The sequence below is a fragment of the Eublepharis macularius genome, chromosome 6 (genome assembly GCF_028583425.1).
Source record: "Eublepharis macularius isolate TG4126 chromosome 6, MPM_Emac_v1.0, whole genome shotgun sequence".
Taxonomy (NCBI): Eukaryota; Metazoa; Chordata; class Lepidosauria; order Squamata; family Eublepharidae; genus Eublepharis; species Eublepharis macularius.
In genome coordinates, this window is record NC_072795.1 from 9,993,613 (window position 1) to 10,012,451 (window position 18,839).

Genomic DNA, 18,839 nt, shown 5'->3' on the forward strand with positions numbered 1-18,839 from the left:
ATTAGTATTAAACTCTCCCCCATAATTAATTGAGTAATCATATCGGGATTAAACATATTGATAATTACACATACTATGACAATACATGCCAGGATGACCACATTCCAAAACTAGTTTGCAATGGTGCCTGCTGACTTCCTGTGCATATGGTGTATAAAAAGGACGTCAATAGAAAACTGAGATAAGTGGCAACCATCGGGAAGGAAAGAAAAGCCACTAGAGGAAGAACATTCAGCCTATCCAGGTGAAAGATACAAAGACAGAGAAAAAGAAGCAAGGACAATGTTGGGACTACAGGGAATTCTGATAGCCCTGCTGGCATGCCTCCTAATTCTGCACTTTCTGAAGCAGCTGTCGTCACGGAGGAATTACCCTCCTGGACCTCTCCGGCTGCCCATCATTGGAAGCGTTTGGCGGTTAGGCTTCAGGCTTTCCAAAGATCTTCTAATTCAGGTATGTCATTCCATATAATTAATCCATGTAATAAAATTAAGTGAGAACATTTTCAGTCATGTTTGCGCTAGGCTTACACAGGTTGCTTGACCGTCTTTGGTAGTCATGCATATGCCACATATGAGTCCTGCACCTGTACAGAGCTCACATAAAGAAAATTTTTAGAGATCTTGGCAAGAAGAGATGCTCTGACTTGTCTTCTCAAGAGGTTCTCTACATGTATTTTCTGGACAGTGGCTTCATGACCACCATGTGAATGCCCAGATCTAAGGAAGGGCACTTGCAAAGGCGAATGGTGGCTTGTCTGACCATGCAAATGAACAATGAATGATCATCGATTCCACTTAAGCAACCTGGTTGCTTGCAAAAAAATCTTTGGGTTTTTTGTCTCTGAACAGTCTAACAAATCCAGTGGCCAATGAGCTACGTACCTGATGGCAAGTGTCTAAAGAAAATGAGCACAGAAGAACTTATCTTCCAAAAGTAGCATCAGTTTAGTACATACATCACTAGGAACTTCTCAAAGGCTGAGGGTGTTGATCTAACAGCAGCTTTGCACTGATATGTAATAGAAACATTTCAGGAGAAAGTGGCAAAATCAGCCACCCCAATGTCCCTTTATACTACTAGCTGCTTGATAAGTTTATATAAGACTTTAATGAGAGATGTTTACAGCATTTGAAAGACACACTTATTTACAGGACTGGAATAGTAACGAACAAAATAATTGACCTTCTTGAAGACATGACACATTGGAGGTAAAATGCTAGTCCCGTATGCAACCCTCTAATATCCATCCATTTAGGAAAAAAGGAGGGGAAAATGCATCCATACCTAAATGGAAATCAAATCAAGACCTAGTTTGGTGTCAGAGCCAGTTTGGTGTAGTGGTTAAGAGCGCAGGACTTTAATCTGGAGAACCGGGTTTGATTCCTCACTCCTCCACTTGTAGCCAGCTGAGTGACCTTGGATCGGTCACAGCTTCTCGCTCTCTCAGCCACACCCACCTCGCAGGGTGTTTTGTTGTGGGGATAATAATGACATACCTTGTAAACCACTCTGAGTGAGCGTTAAGTCATCCTGAATGGCGGTATATAAATCGAATTTTGTTATTATTATTAATAAGGAGTTTCAGGTGCTATCTGAACAGCTAGAACGTGGTATGAGCTTGCAAGAGTCAGAGCTCCCTTCGCTTTGACAAAGGCACTTCTGTCTCTTGAAAGCTCTAGAGTAAAAGTCGTCCAGAGTAAAAGATCCAGTTGAGGTAAAAGTAACAATCATCTAGCAAGTATCCACCCAGGAACTCGTGTCATGATTCTATAAAGAAGCATACATTATTATTAAGTGCCACATTAATCTCATTCCAGAGTCATTCCCATCCTTAATCTCATTCAAATGCTGCTTCAGCGCCTCCTAAACAGTCTCTACATCAGAGATCCCCAACCTTTTTGAGCCTGCAGGCACCTTCGAAATGCTGAGATAGGGTAGTGGGTGCAACCAGAAATTGGCTGTCCCAAGAGGTAAAGCCAAACACAAAATGCCAGGGAGTGAATTCATGAACGATTCTAGTAGTAACGCTTTAACATTTCAGGTAGACACTCTGGTACTTTTCGCACTCGGTTTTTAGAGCGCGTTTGTACCTGTTCCACATCCCATGTTTGCAAGGTTTTCACACTTAAAAGCAGTCATGGGATGCAGTCCCGCTTTTTGTCCGCTGTATCCCCAATTTTTCCCCCTGCGGACATACCCCAATGTTTTTTTTAAGTTCGCTGCTGACTGGCAGCTGGCCCGCATTTTACTAATGTGAACACTTTTGCCCCCTTTTTGCTTCTCTCCCCCCCTCTCCTTTTCCCTGGGAGCTGATTGGGTTGTGCAGAATTAACCACTCCCACCCTCCTCAGCTCTCTGAACTCCTTGTCCACCATTTTTTTTTAGAAAAGCGAGGTGAGGGTCATAAGGCTGCTGCTTCGTTGGTTTCCTTCCTCCCGGTATGCATGCTCTTTTATTTTTTTTCAAAAGCCAGGAATGATTCCTAAGCTTGCTGCTAATTCCCTGCTAGCTTTAAAAGCAAGGAAAGTGTTAAATCGCTGCTTTCTCCTTCCTCCCTTAGGGTATGCACACACATTCTTTTTTTTTTTTAAAGACAAGAATGGGTTGCAACGTTGTAATGTTCCTGCACTTTCTTCCTGGCTTTAAAAGCCAGGAAAGGATTAAACGGCTGCTTTTCCCTCCCTCCCAGGCATGTTTCAGACTTTGCCAAAGAGGGGGAAAAAACCCAAGCATTTTGCACAGCCCTTTGGAAACAAGCCTCTGCTTCCTGGGAGGAGACGAATCGGCAGCATTCCTGGCTTGATTTAAAAAAATAAGAGTGGTACATGTTTTCCCCCAGAACTCTGCCACCAATTGCCTCTCCAGTGGGCAGGGGACAGCCCAATCAGCAAAAAGGGGGGAAGGGTTCCAACATTGCAACATTACTACGCATGCTCAATTTTTTTAAAAAAAGTGTAACATGAATTGCAAGGCCCCGAAAGCCCAAAATTGCACCGAGGTTTTGAAATGAAGCACAGACACCAAATTGAAATTGCAGTGGACAGTGTGAAATGAACAGGTGCAATGCCGAAGCCAGTGCGATCGGGGTGAATGCTCATAAATGGCGGTTTAAACCGTAAGTGTGAAAAGGGCCTCTGATTAACAGAATGTCTTTTAAACCTGGTGGAACTCTCTGTCTGAGGACACTCGGGCCTGCCAGGATCTTGTATCATTTAGGTGGGCCTATAGGACAGAGATGTTCCGCCAGGCATATGGTGGAGGCTAATTTTAGCCCATCATTGCCGAGCCTTCCACTGGTCTCCCTCTACAAGGGGCATGGAGAGTCCACTCACGCTGTACTGCTGGGTACAGTATTTTACCTGTTGCTGTTTTTATGATTGATTTTAAGTTGTATTTTAATCAATGTTGTACCTCGCCCTGATCCCGCTTGTGGGGAGAGTGGGTTAAAAATAACATATTGTTCAAAAGTATTTTCTTGCATGTACACAGCTTACCTTCAAAAATGCAGTGAAGATGCTTGTGATGCAATGACAACTGCTGCTAAAGCAACTTAAGAAAAAAAAAATCTGCACAGCCAATCAGATCTCCAGTTGTCAATCAGAAATCCTGCTGGGCAAAAGCCCCTACTAAACAAATGGCACACACTGGGAAAGGGGTCAGGTGGGAGGCCTGGTGCCCATCGGCACCACATTAGAGAACTCTGCTTTAAAAGCTAACTTTTATTTATTTATTTATTTATTTATTTATTCAATTTATTTATTTATTCAATTTATATACCGCCCATCCCCAGGGGCTCTGGGCGGTGAACAGTTAAAATCGATAAAAACAAAAACTAAAATCAATATACAAATAATAAAACAAATTAACAAGGTGCAGTGGTGGGGAGAACCTTCCCCGCCCCAAAGGCGGGAGGCCGACATGGCACCGCCCCCTTCAATCACCGAACGCCTGGCGGAACAGCTCTGTCTTACAGGCCCGGCGGAACGATAATATGTCCCGCTGGGCCCGGGTTTCCATTGACAGAGCATTCCACCAGGCTGGGGCCAGGACTGAAAAGGCCCTGGCCCTGGTTGAAGCGAGGCGGGCTTCCTTAGGGCCGGGGACCACAAGTAAATATTTATTCGCTGATCGGAGCGATCTCCGGGGAACGTACAGGGAGAGGCGGGTCCCGAAGATATGCCGGTTTTAAAAAGCACATAGCCTACAATCACTTGTTCTCAACCACACCCATCTCATACTAGTCTAGTAGATGTAAACAGATGTAACTACATCAAATAAGGGTCTAACAAATATGCAAGTTTTCACATATCTCAGCATTTTTTGAAACCGAAGTATTAAGCACAATGGGACCCAATCTGTATTGTGATCAAAAGAAGAGGGGATTTAAACCTTACCTTCATGTCACTTCCTTATTCTGAAATAACCCTTGGGACTGATATTTGTCTTACTGGAGAGTATTAGATGTACCCCAATCAGCACAAACAAATTTCCTAAGCAGCATTCCTAGGAGCCATTTCAAGTAGGGAACATGATGGGGGGGGGAAGCTTAATCCCCCTTCTCCTACCACTATCATCCCAATAAAAATCTGATAAGTACGTTTTTTTAAAAAAAATACACATCTGGCTGGACCTTAATAATCAAACAAGATTAGCATCTTTGCAGCCTTGTGTAATGTATGGAGCAATATGGCCTAGCAAATGTCACTGCATCATAACGTTGATTCTGACTAGCCTCTCTCCTTTCAGCAGATCCTCTGATAGAAAACAGGCAAATGTAGAACACAATGTCTTCCAAAGAAGACGGAAGCTTTGCTGCCAGGAAATTGAAAGAACAGATATTTAAAGATAGGTGGAGCAAGCACGAAGCAAATAGCACAGGAACCTAATGTCTTCTGACTGTTTGTGTGGCATAAGCTAGTATAAGGAGTAATGCAGTTTGGGTGTAGGTACAGCAATCACCAGCCATCTGTAACTATGAGAAATAGTGGGGTTAAAAAATGTTTAAATAAATAAACAAATCATACAAATCAATAGAAGGAAAATAAAACTCCTTCTAATTTATAAATTCTAAATCTAACAAATCTCCACCTAAATCTTGGCTAGCATGCAGTGAAGTTTACAGAGAAGTTTACAGTGAAGTTTACAGATCATAGTGCTATGTTCTCCTCTCTCAAACTGCTGTGGAAACCACTCCCTCCCTCTTCAGCTCTTCGAATTCCTATTCCACTTTTAAAAAAATTAAACAAATAGCAAACAACACTGTAACATTACTGCACTAATATTCATATTTCTAAATTCTTAATCTAAAAAAACTCAACCGGCATACAGGGAAGTTCTCAGAGAAGGATAATAGCACTGCATCCTCCTCTCTCAGATGGCTGTGGAAACCGTTCCTTGCTCCCCACCTCTCACTGCATCTTTATATTTTCCCCTCTTTTGCATTAGGAGAAGCCTGAAACAAGCCTCATGCAAATGAGCATCCAATCCCCCCCTTTTTAATTAGGGAAGAGTTGCAATGCTGTGAGACATTCCTACATTCTAACCCTTTAAGTACAATGTGTGTCCTGTTCTCTGATAGCAATCCACATTCCCCACAGATTACTTCTTGGGCTTCCTTTTTGCCCCCTTTCTTTACAACCGGGGCTCATGTTTGAAAATTTTAAAAAATGGTGGGCACAAGACTACCCAATCCGTGAATACAGGGACAGAGAGAAAAGTGGTAGTGAACAAACTGGCTCCAAAAATGCGATGTTACTACGCATGCTCTGAAATTAAACAAAAAAATTATATCAGATTCAGCCCCCACAAAAGGCAGCTTGAAACAGATGCTTCTCAACACATTTGGACTACAACACCAGACAATAAATCACCTCATGGTCATACTGCGAAAAATGCGAGAAGCCCAAACTGATTCAGCACTGATTGGTGTGAATAATCAATAGTGTGGGCTTAATGTATGCCATGAGGAATGGGTCTCTGACCCATTGATGCCGTTTTCCCCACAGGTTGATCAACTGAACCTCCTCGTGCTGTTACCTTTCTTGTAGTAGTCATTGTCAGTATATGGCAGCAAAGCACCTATGAATTTACAGTCTCAGACTCTAATTGGTTTCACTTTTGACTTACTCCTTGTCAGCATAGCAACCAAGGTCACAGTTTCATGAAGATATCTCTTACCTTTAATTATGCAGTCCTTTAGAGTAAACAGTGAAGTATTCCCACTGCAGTCTGCACTTTTTGAACAGCAAGTTTATCCCAAACATGTTTTCATCATAAGTAAAAAAAGATAGATCTTTAAAAGCTTGTTATCCTTTTTTTTCAACTCAGAACTTAGACTTTTTGCCAAAGTTCTTAGGTCAATAATAACAATAACAATAACAACAACAATAAATATTGAAACATCTTTTTGTAATCCCCGAAAGTCGCAAAGGGAATCACTTCATTACTTTTGAGAAAATCTCTTCATTATTAAGATATTTATTCCCAGAAATCATAAAGAAATGAGGAGTAGATGACCTTAAAGTCCTTTAACGGACTTCCTACACAGCTCTGAATATAGATGGAATTCATGGGATTCCAACTGCTCAGTTCAGGAATTAAAACGCAGCAGTCTTTGCCTCTACAGCAAAATCTCCCCCCCCCCCAAAGCAGTCTTAGGAACACATGTGGGAAAATTAATGCTCTGTCCTTTGATCCAGGCAGATTAGCCAGTGGGAGATGTCAGCCCTCCATTTCCTCCTCACCAGAGGTCCCCCAGTGATCCCTGCTCAATGTCCAGATAAAGGCAAAAGGATACCAAGCTTGTTTACATGTCCAGTTGATTGTTAGCAGCTTCCCCTACTTTGTAGTGTGGTTCATACGGAGGCTGCCCCTTTGTTGTTCAGCAATGTCCAAATGAAGGGAACAGAGCCTCCCAAATCCCTAGCTGATCTGGCCTGGAGGAAAATTCCTTCCTGATCTGAAAATGCTGATTGGCATTACCCTGGGATGTAAGAAAGGGCCACAAGAGCTTCACAACAGCATCTCCCTTTTTATCCTTCCTTTCACAATCTGTCTAACTTCATACTGAGTCATAGAATCAGCAGTGCTGTCAGATATTATCAGATCATATTAATATATGATGTAATTGTATTGCCTGAGTAGATATGGGGAATGAATTGGCATCTGTGTGTGTTGGATATTTAGATTTTTCCATCTTGAGGCAGGCAAGGATTTAAAATATTACAAAGACAATGTATTGTTCTTTCCTTCCTGGAGACCCTGCCATTCCAAATAGAACAATGGAACAAATAGCAGCTTCCCAAATAAAACAGATCCCTCCTCTTTAAATTTTAAAATTTTAAATAAGAAGCTTAAAAACCTCTAACCAAAATCCTCAAGTATTTTTGGCATTCTCCTAAGACTTGTGCTTCTTCTAACCATGGGAAGGGGGGGAAGAAAAGGAAATGAATGGTGGAATAAACTCTGGTACTCTGAGTTGTCCTGCTTCAGCTGTCAATCTGCTCCGACTCTCTATGGCAACGTCACATGAACAGGATATGAGAGCAAAAGGTTCCAGACCCCAATCGGCCTGAAAGCTCACCAGGTGACCTTGGCCCAGTCATTCTGTCTCTCAGGGCCAAGCTACACATGACGAATGACACTTGAACAGCAAGTGTATTTCTCCCTGTTCACTTGCCCTCCACTCAATCCACTTGCCATTCAAGTGTCATTCGTCATGTGTAGCTTGGCCCATAGTCTAGCCTGAGAGAGGGCTGAGGGATAAAATAGCGTATTACACCCAAAACTCCTTGGAAGGAGGATAAAATGTACTAAATAAATAAACCATTCTCTGGAATACAGACTTGCCTTGGACAGCCAGAAGGGTAGACAGATAAGAGAAGCCTATGAAGGGAAGTTTAGGAGTGAGCATGCCCCCAGGAGAAGGAAGTGGAGGTGAGGTGGCGAAAGGAAATCTAAGAGAAAGGAAATCAGTAAGGAAGATGAGGCACAGAAGAGAGCAGCATATGGCCAGAAACTGAAGAGGTAAAGAATACAGATGAGCGATTCGGGTTTCCTATTCGGGTTTTTAACCAAAATTGGGCCCAATATGGAAAGATTTGGGAATCCCAAATCGGCCCCAGCACTGCTGAGCTGATTTGGGAATCTCGAAGCAGAGCTATTCAAAGCAATTTGTATCACTTCAGAAAGCTTCAGGCAAAGCATCAGCAGCCGCAGAACTTTTCTAGCTGTTTTCATTTGCAAATAGCAAGTTTCAAACTTTCAAAAGTTTCAAAACTTTCAAACCCCCTCCTCCCTCTCCCATCCAGTGAAAAAAGCAGTGGGGCGGGAAGTTTGAATTTTGAAAGCAACACTTTTCTTGCCACGTGGAACCGGCAAGAAAAGTGTTGCTTTGAGCTTCAGTGTACCGAAGCTTTGGGATTCGAGTGATTCTGAATTGTTTTCCCAGTTCGGGGAATCCTGAATCTTTTTTGGGTGCACACCCCTAGTAAAGAAGAGTGAACTGCACATGCCACAGTCAAAAAACTAGCTGAATTAAAGTAACTATTCTCTCTTTTGATGTGATGGTAGATGGCAAAGCAATATGGAAACATTTACATTATATGGCTGGGATCTAAACCTGTCATTGTACTGTCTGGATTTGAGGCAGTGAAAGAAGGATTGATAAACCATTCCAAAGACTTTGCTGATCGTCCAGTGACGCCTTTCCTGAAAGCTATAGGAAAAGAACAGGGTAAGTTGCTGGCAAGACTGTACATCTCCTCCCTGAATGTACAAAATACAAGAGACAGAAAATGAAGCCTCTGAATGTTGCAATCACTTTTCAATTTCTCCAGCTGGTGAAAACCTGAAACTGAAATTGTTCCGGATTTACTAGCCTTGTCTTTTGGCACTGCCATGTAAACAGTTCTCATTGGTTTTGTTTTTACATAAACTAGGCAGTCAACAAAGAAGACACGAGGTTGCTGTAATTCGAAGGGGATTTGTGGGGAGCTTCAAAAGTGCTTGTCCTATTCACAAGGAGCAAGGTGTCTGGGGTGGGGCTAGGGTTGCAACTCTAGCTTGAGAATTCCTGAAGGTTTGGAGGAACAGCCTGGAGAGGGTGGAGTTCAGAGAAGGGTGGAGTTCAGCAGGGGTGGGATGCAATAGAGGTTGCCCTCCGAAACTCCATTTGCTCCAAGGGAAATGATCACTAGAGTTGCAATTCTAGAAGAGCTGGCCACAGCTGGAGGTTAGCAACCTCAGTGCAGCTGAGGATCAAAAAAAAAAAAGAGAACAGTAGGTACACTTTGAGAATGGGAGGAAGTAAATAGGATTGGGAGGGAACCAGCCAGCTGCTCTGAATATCAGCGTATATCTTTTCATGCATCACATTTAGGGACGTTCGATCATCCATCAGGTCAGCTCATATTCTGCTTGCAGGTCGCTAACAGGGAGCCAGTTTTTCAGTAGACTGTTCCTTGTCAACCCATTTGTTTGGCAGGTTGCTTCTTCAGATTCCATCATAACCACACAGAACAGCATAACTGGCTTTTCACAGATGCATTTTCATGCAGCCCGTTTGAGTTCTACTGCCCCCCTTGCAGGATAAAGTAGGGGAGATTGAGCCATTTAGTCCTCCCATCCTCTTGTTGCATTCTGCTTGCCTCTAGGCATTGAGGAGAGCCCTGCTGAAAATAGTGTGAGTGCAAGGGAAGAGAAGGATGATGGGTCGTTTGATTCCCTGCCCTTGGGGGATCGCTCCTGACATAGCATGTTCTTCAGCCAGCCATTTGCTGACCTTTATAATGCTTGGAGACCCATTCTTGCAAGCAGTAATTTTGGATGCCGAGGGAATTGAGATAATACTAATTGCAGGATAGCATTGATGGGGAGAAGGAAAGACAAGGGGACCAGCAACAAAACACATCCAACAACAAAGACCATAACTTTATTGATTTCACAGATCATGGAGCATTGGCATTACATAGGACACGGATCCCAGCATCAGCTGTCCTGTCTGACAGCTGATGACCTCCACGTTCCCTCGGACCCTTGCCAAGGGGTGTCATGATGGGATGACAGTTAGAGGGATACCATGTGGGCAGACGCCTCTGTGTGGATCCCCTGCCACCTGAGAGTGAGATGGACACAACAGCCCCTGAGCTGGGCATGCACCTGCCAAACCTCCCTCTCCAAATCCCTTAAGGGGATTCCATAATAGGGAAACAGAGCTCCAAGGCCCTGGTTCCCTCCAAATGTGTTGGTGCCCCATGCCCAAACTGCCTCCACATGGAAGTTGTGTGACAAAGAGAAAGCCATTACACAACATCCCCACATGCACCCATGACAATCCACAACCAACCTCCAACTATCATGAGCCCCAACACCAGATCTAAAGGGAGGGCCGGGTGGGAATCTCGTCACAAACAGAATGCTGGGGGGGGGGGGGGCGGCTTGGTTGCAGACCTGAGAGGGAACCCTGCTTCCATGGTCCAATGGCCTTTCCCCACCCATGACTACCTAGGCTATCCAGCCCTAATTGGCTGGCCTAGAACTTTGAACCTCATCTGCATGGGCTCCCCAGCAATGGTAGTTGGGAGGTGCATGGCCACGGACAACATGGCGGCTGCCATGCATCTCACCTTCCATTCCTCCCCCCTCACTGCTCACAACAGGCCCCCGAGGGAAGTGTGGGTGCCAGAGTTTTTTTTGCTATATCATTCGTTTTGTCTCATTTCTGATCTAAGCAGTGTGCAGACTGGGAAGGTTTGGCAGCAGTAGGAGACTTTATGCATGAAGACATCCGGGGAGACATAGTGTTGCACCTTGCATGTCCAATTTCTGTTCTTTTTAAAGAGATACATGTGTTGAAGTCCTTATGGATCTCCACTTCACCCTTGGTGCTGTGTGATGTCAAATCAATGAAAAATAAGATCTCTGTAATATCAGATTTGTTGTATGAGGAACAGATAGCCTGGACTGCTTGATGGAAACTTTAATTAGATGAATCTGATGTTGTTCGTCTAGCACAATTGGCTGTAGTGGTGTAGAAAGTCCTTCACTAACCTTGAAATGGATTGGTGCGGTGGTGATTCTTTTCCACAAGACTTTCCCCGTCAGGAGATACTCAGTGCATTCAACAGAAAGCTTTGATTGTACATCTCTAATCAGGGGCAGGTTAGGGAGCTGATTTACTCTCCACCTGACTGTCTAGTGGTCCCTGGCTGATTTGGATGTGGCATTGAGGACTCCAAGGATAGTTGTCTTCAGGGACTTCAATATACATACTGAGGCCAATGTGTGAAGTCAAGCTCAGAACTTCTTGGCTCCCACGACAATGATGGATCTGTTTTAAGTTGTGATGGACCCAACGTGTTTATTTTAAAAAAAAAACGTTAAGGTGGACCTTATTATCTGTACCAAGCAGCTTTGTCAGTCCCTGACAGGTAGAACCCCTGGTCCCTCTCCAGTGAACACGTATTTGTTCCAACAGAAAAGGCTTTATTCAGGATTTTACAGTTCAGGTCTGCACTCCATCACAGAGCTTGGTAGAAGTGAGGAATCAAAACATATTGGTTATGATATACTTGAAAACTCCAGCAATGGTTAGGTTTTTGGCACACAAGATTCTGTGAGAACCTCTTATAGTTATGATGAATCAACAATCAGTACATTCTCAGCAGCTGGCAAAGTAGCAAAACTGGCATCTAGACACTCAAGGTCATGTCTAACTAAGAGATGCATACTTTTGGAGAGATAAGGTGAGAGGCCCTGTCTTGGGGCCTGGAGAGCAATAATCATATACCGGAGAGAACATGGTTAACATGGCTAGAGGATAGATTACAACAGGTTAGCAGTAAGGCATTATAACTTCAGTATACTGTGGCATCAGTGATAACACAACCAAATAAATATGGCATGGCTATACACAGACATGAGAAGCTTGCTGCTGATCTAATGAAGAGCTTGGAGATTCTGCCCTTACTCTGATGAGAACATTAACTACTGAAGGCATGGTTGAGGTGGAGGGTCATTTCAGATGCACTTGGAGATTAGTGGACACTAAAGATTTCCAGGTGACTCTGGGAGATTTTGAAAGCCTCCCTGATGACTGTCACAGCATGGAACAATGGGTTGTTTTAAGATATGAAGTGGTCTGGGAGATTACTAGAATATTGTAGGTAGAAAACTCAGCATGGATTAGTCAGAGCCTGCCATACAACTCAGGTGGCAGCGATGCTGGCAAAAAACAAAACAAAAAAACCTCTCTGCCACCCTTGCATCAGCTGAACCTTTGAGACTTGATAATCCCAAAGTCTGACCCTGTTACTGATGTCAATTTGGTCCCTATGACCGAATTATCATTCTTTGGTGATAAAATCACTCTTACCTGTTTCAGCTTGGAAGACAAGTTGAGAGTACAGCCAGTACCCAAGTTGTCAGAAGAAGTACCTGCTTATCTTTTAGTTATGAATAGATGGCAGTGTATCTTGCCAATGAATACTGAACAGGCTTCTTGGTGAGAGCCACCACTTTACCCATGCCAATCCTATTTTTTAAAATCCTGCTGGGGGAAATTATCAGAGCCTTTGGTTAAAATCAGTAATGAACGCCTCACTGACTGGGTGAAGGGAGAGGTGTTAGAAATTTGCTTTAGAGATCTTTGTTGGTTCAAGATGAGGTAGCCAGTTATAGATGAGTCTCCAATTTACCTTTTCTGCAAAGGCAATACATTTGGGGTCTTGAATAACACATCTGCCCTTAATCCTTGTGTATGTTTTCAATCTAGCGTCAGGCATGGTTTCAGAACCAAGGTCGTTATAGTTGCACTGGTGGAGGATGTTTGTTTAAAGGTGGACGGGAGAAAGACATCCTTGTTACTATTGTTAAATCTACCATGAAGATCATTTCAGACAGGTAGCCATGTTGGTCTGCACTACAGCAGCATTTGAGTTCAGTGGCACTTTAAGGACTGCTAGGATTTTCTGTCCAGTTGGACACAAAGAGTTTCCACTAGAAAGGCAGAATCAGGGGGTTGGGATTTGTTCTGTGGAGTGTTTTAGGGTTCTGTTCTCTCCCATGCTCTTCAACATCTACATAACCCCACTAAATGAGATAATCATTCATATTAGCATGTCATCGGCATACAGATGACACCCAGATCTATGTTTCATCATCTAAGCCTCTAGATGCATCTGTCTTGTCTCTGAACAAGTATTTTGAGTCCGTAGTGGCCCTATAATTAGAATCCCCAAACACCTGTTTGTGTGTGTGTGTGTGTCTTGGATCCATACACCCACCGTCAAGTTCATACTTGAGCCTCTTCTTCTCTTCTGTGAAAAGCTGGTTGTTTTCCTACTCCTCTGCAGACCTTCCCCATCTTAAGGAGTCGAAATTATCACTCTATCCCAATTAGTTTCTCCCATTTCCTCCCTGTTTTCCTAGCTATTCTTGTATGTGTACTGTGTGTTTTTTTAGCCCGTTTGATTGCCTTTTACTGCCCTTAAAATAAAGAAACTTTTCCTGTTGAACATCTGCCTGATTTATTTAAGAGTTTTCTAAGGAAATAATCCCAGTCTACATAGGTTGAGAATCCCAGTTACCCCCTCTTGCCTGTCTCCTTTAATACTAATTCCCCCATCTAATTAAGGAGACCTCCTATTTGGGTAAAAAAGAGCCCCGTGGCGCAGAGTGGTAAGCTGCAGTACTGCAGTCCAAGCTCTGCTCACGACCTGAGTTCGATCCCGGCGGAAGCTGGGTTCAGGTAGCCAGCTCAAGGTTGACTCAGCCTTCCATCCTTCCGAGGTCAGTACAATGATTACCCAGTTTCCTGGGGGTAAAGTGTAGATGACTGGGGAAGGCAATAGCAAACCACCCCGTAAAACGTCTGCCAAAAAAAGTCATGATGTGACGTCCCCCCATGGGTAAGTAAGGACTCGGTGCTTGCACAGGGGACTACATCTACCTTTTTTATCTATTTGGGCAATGGGAAAGATTCTGCAATGGCATTACAGTTCTGTGATTTTTTAGAAAGGCAGTAGTTTTTTCAACACACAATTTGTTTTCTATGCTAACCTAAACACTTTTTACAATAAATTTTTGAGTACTAATTTCTCATTGATTTTTCCTGACCTTAGGTATTGTACTGTCAAATGGCCCCACCTGGAAGCAACAGAGGAGGTTTGGCATAGTCATCATGCGGAAGCTGGGACTGGGGAAGAAAGGCCTGGAGCATCAAATACAAGAGGAAGCCCAACAGCTTGTTGAGACTTTTGCATCTGCAAAGGGTATGTGATATTAGGAAACTGAGCTAGCCCATAGTTATTATGGTATACCAGTTTTTTTTATGTTACTCACTGGATGGTCAGATTAATTTCACTGAACAAATAGAGTTGCCACAGCCCTAAGGTAGACCTGGAGATCACCAAGAATTATAGCAGATCTCCAGACAACTGGCATAAGTTCCCCTGGAGAAAAAGGCTGCTTTGGAAGGTGAACTTTATGTCATTACACCCCACTGAGGTTCCTTCCGCCCAAAAAACTCACTGTCCCCAAGCTCTGCCTCCAATCTACAGAAATTTTGCACCCTGGAGTTGGCAAATCTATGTGCATAGGACTGCAAATAATAAGTGGCTTAGATGTTACCATATTTATTTCATGCTGGGATCTACTGGAAATAAGTTCTTCTGTGCTGTTTCAGCTGCTGGAGGAAGATGAAGCTCTTTCTGGGCTTACTCTGGTAAAAGATGTAAATGGAGTTGGGCCTGAGAGAGGCAGGTACTGTGAAGAAACAGCTTCATCTTCCAACACAGTCCAACACAAGATGCAATAGATGATGCTGGGGAGGGGCTAGTAGCTGGAGGAAAGGGAAGCTATTTCTCCAAGATTCTGCCTCTGCATAGATTGTCTTGCCCAAGCCCAATTCCATAAAAAGCTTTGGCTCAGACAAGCTGAGAAGAGAGAAATTGGCTCTCTGTTTTGGGATTGGTGCTATGTTAGTGAAGACCTGATGCCTAGCTGTACTACAAAACATATATTTTTTATTTCACTCCATTTATACCCCGCCAATCTCCCCAATGGGGACCCGAAGTGGATGACATCATCCTCTCCTCCATTTTTTTCTGACAACAGCCCTGTGAGGTAGGTTAGGCTGAGAGTGCGTGACTGGCCCAAGGTCATCCAGAAAGATTCTACAGCAGAGCAGGAAGCTGAACCTCAGTCTCCAAGATCCTCGTTCATCACTCCATCCGCTGGAAACACTGGAAATCCACTCTGAGTATTCCCAGAAGGGGGACAATATTAATATCTTGCAAACAATATTATTTGCAGGGCAGCCGTTTGACCCTTCAATGCCCATCACTAATTGTGTCTCCAATGTGATCTGTGCTGTGGCTTTTGGACACCGCTTTTCTGTTGAAGATAAAGAATTTCTCAAGCTGATGGAAGCCATTGACTACATGTTAAAATTTACAGGTAGCATCGTTCATGCTGTAAGTCATTTCCTTTTTCTTATTGGGTCAGACAGCTATCCCTCAGATTTCCTTTTCTTCCAGCCTTAACATGAACTAGGGATGCAAAAGAATCTCACATATTATCCAGTTCCCTCAAATGTTGATGCTTTGAATGGGTTCTTTCAGGATAAGAAAACACATTCATTTTGATGATGAACAACAGAAAAGTAGATGGGAGGCTCCCTGTTCATGGATGTAAGAATCACTTTTCGTACTGTACCTCTGCTGGCCGATCATTCTCTTGTTATATTGATCTCCCAGATTGACTAGTTGACATATCTTGAGTAAATCTGTTTCTTATTTTGCTTTCGCTCCCCTGGCCATGCTAAACCAGTGAGGAACATTTGACTCATTCGTTTAACAGAAATGAACCCCAAAAAAAGTTTTATTGAGATAAAACGTATGTTCAGCTGAGATATCCTAAAGACATACAACAGGTAATTACATAGACCCCTTCCCAACCTTTTTCGTATAACCAATATGACCTGTGTTTTAATAGCATCTTCCACATTCTTATAAACAAGCACCTTCTTCCATCACTTTGTTAGTAGTCAGATCTTTGCCCCACACGGAAAGGGCAGTTTATGAATATGGGATATTATAAACCCCTTCCTCTTATTCCATAAGCACAAAACAGTGCCTAGCAAGGCAGAACAGATGCCAACCCCAGCTGGAGTTGGAAAATTATCAGAAGGTGTGTCAGGTTGACTACCTGCCCTTCCATGCCCAGATGAAGCACTTAAGTGAAACAAAGAGGTCTTCCAGGAGTTCCTGCTTTATCTCATGAATGTTCTTTCGTACCTTCCCTCACTCACCTTCCCTATCAGATCTATTCAATGAACTTGATAGCAATCCCTGTCTAGCAATTGCTGAGTCATCAAGCCCCATTCACACCTTTTGTCTATCTTGGGGAGAGCCATTAAGCTTCATCTAACTTATTGTCCAAACCTTTGGAGAAGCCATCAAGCCTTTGTCTTTGAGGCAAGATGTCAGTCAACCACAGGGTATGTTATGCACTGTAATTGGGCTGCCCTCAGTCATGTGCAGTATGTCTATTCTGGGACCCATCCACATACCCGCAGGTTATGTCTGAACCCTCTCTTCTCCTCCATGAAGCTCTAGTTGTTTTGCTGCTCCTCCACAGACCTGTTCTCCTTCTTCAAGACTGCAAAGTATAACCCTCCCTGAAATGGATTTCTCATTTCCTCACTGTTTTCTTAGCTAGCTCTGTGTGTATGTTGTGCGTGGCTCTCTGTGGATTTGCCTTTTATTTCTCTGTTAATAAAAAACCTTTCCTATAGAACTTCTGCCTGTTTATTTGAGAGTCTTCTAAGGGAACAATCCTGGTATACATTGGTGTAGATCCTACTTACCCTCCTCACCGTGTCTCCCTAAATGCTAGTCCCCCTACTCACAAGGAGACCCTCCTCCTGGTAACTACTTTTCTTAGATCTTCAGCTTTGTTACAGCTCTATCATAAGTGTACCGCCAACTTCATCTATTTTACCAGTTAAGTTTCCAAATATAGTTCTTGATTGCTTTCATAGTACTTTTGGAAGGTTCCACACAGAAAGAATTTTCCCATTGAACAGTGTACTGGGATGCTTATTGGCTTCTCATTAAGGCTTTCAACAGGATTTTGTGCATCATGTCAGAATCTCAAGCAAGCCAACTTAAGACTTCATGTTTAGCAGCTTAACATCTTCGGTAGTAAATTTTCAGATAAGAAGAGCTTAAGGCTACAGAAAGGGAAAGATTTGATTCAGCCTTTGGAATATATATGGTGGAAAAGAACTTGCTTTGCAGTCAGCCTAAGATTTTCTATACTCTAAATAACGCTGGTTGAAAAAACAAGATCTTTAAGGATATTGTGCTTCCAACCTTTCATGGGGTTCAGTTGATCCTGGCTGACTCAGTTAAGAGCCTGGGAGTTATGTATGATGTTCACCAGCCTGAGAGACTCTATTGGGATGGAAAAGTAGCACAGAAATGTTTTAAATGAGGGCTCATTTAGAGGTGGAATGCACAGGAACGCAGTTCCGGCAGTTCCACAAAGAGGTCACATGTCAAGTGGCCCTGCCCACCTGTCTCTCAGCCATTTTGGGCCTGTTTCAGCCTGGATTGGGGCCGAAACAGCCTGGATCGGGCCTCTGATGGGTGGTGGATCACTCTCCCACTCAGCAGCAGCCTGATCCTGACCATGTTGGGCCCCTTTTGGCCATTTTCAGCCCCTTTTTGCCATTTTGGGGCCAATTTTGGCCCTGAATGGCCAGGATTGGGTCCAAAACAGCCAGGATAGGTGATGTCAGGGGTGTGTGGCATATGCAAATCAGTTATGCTAATGACACTGCCAGTGATGGCAAGAAGCGTGGCATAAGCTAATGAGTTATGCTAATGCATTATGCTGATGAGTTCCTCCTGCTCTTTTTCTACGAAATGACCCCTGGTTATACTGGATCCAGTACTGCTGCTAGAGAAGAAAATGCAGCAGCAAAAAAGGTCTTCTCCCAACTCAGAATAGCTTGAAAGTGTCCCCCTGTTTCAACACAGCCAATCTGGCCACCTGGATTCAAGCCATGGTAACATCAAGACTAGACTACTGTAATGCACTCAACGTAGTTCTCCCCTTGAAGTCAACTTGGAGGCTCAATGTGGTGTGAAATGTTGCAGTTCGTTTACTCTCAGGATCTGGACAGAGTGTGCATATCAGTGCCATTCTGCAGTCTCTCCATTTGCTACCAATCAGTTACTTGGCTCACTTCAAGGTCATGACTATCACATTCAATGCCCTTCCTGACCATGGCCCCTCGTATCTGTGCAACTCTCTATCTCCTTACGCTCTGCCATGTTGTTTCTCTCAACTGGACAGGACCTTTTGCATTTATGATCCTGCAGATGGGCAAAATCAATAGCTGCCCATACACACAGTGTCTCTGTGGTAGCCCCAAAACTTATGGAATCACCTGCCTGAAGAGGTCAGGAAAGCTCCCACTCTCCTTGCTCTCTGCAAGCTCTGCAAAACTGAATTATTCAGGTGGGATTTCTACTGAGATTACAGGGCTATGCCATAAGAAATTCTTCAAAGAAATATCCTGGTAAGAGTATAGGTTGTATAGACTATGCTGTTGGATAGCCTCTGGTGATGTAGATATGCTCCTATGGTGTAGTCTGATGTTGCTAAAGATGTTGTGTTAATTAATTATGCTTTGTTTCAGAAAGCTTTATTTTTATTTTTGAATTTGCTGCTACCATATCCTATTTCATCTATTTTTCACTGACTGACCTAACTATTGATTATATTGCATTTTGCTCAGTGAATGTCCTAGCTATTGATTATACTGT

General features: G+C 43.3%; 1 protein-coding gene across 1 annotated transcript in view; it reads left to right on the forward strand.

Moving 5' to 3' along the window:
- Positions 1-282: 282 nt before the first annotated feature.
- The window catches only part of LOC129332045 (cytochrome P450 2J2-like), a 38,728-nt gene continuing 20,171 nt past the window's right edge, over positions 283-18,839 (forward strand). Inside the window, exons 1-4 of the mRNA XM_054982817.1 lie at positions 283-453; positions 8,575-8,737; positions 14,124-14,273; positions 15,316-15,476. Of these exons, the coding sequence (XP_054838792.1) occupies positions 283-453; positions 8,575-8,737; positions 14,124-14,273; positions 15,316-15,476 (645 nt within the window). The remainder of the gene's footprint in view (positions 454-8,574; positions 8,738-14,123; positions 14,274-15,315; positions 15,477-18,839) is intronic.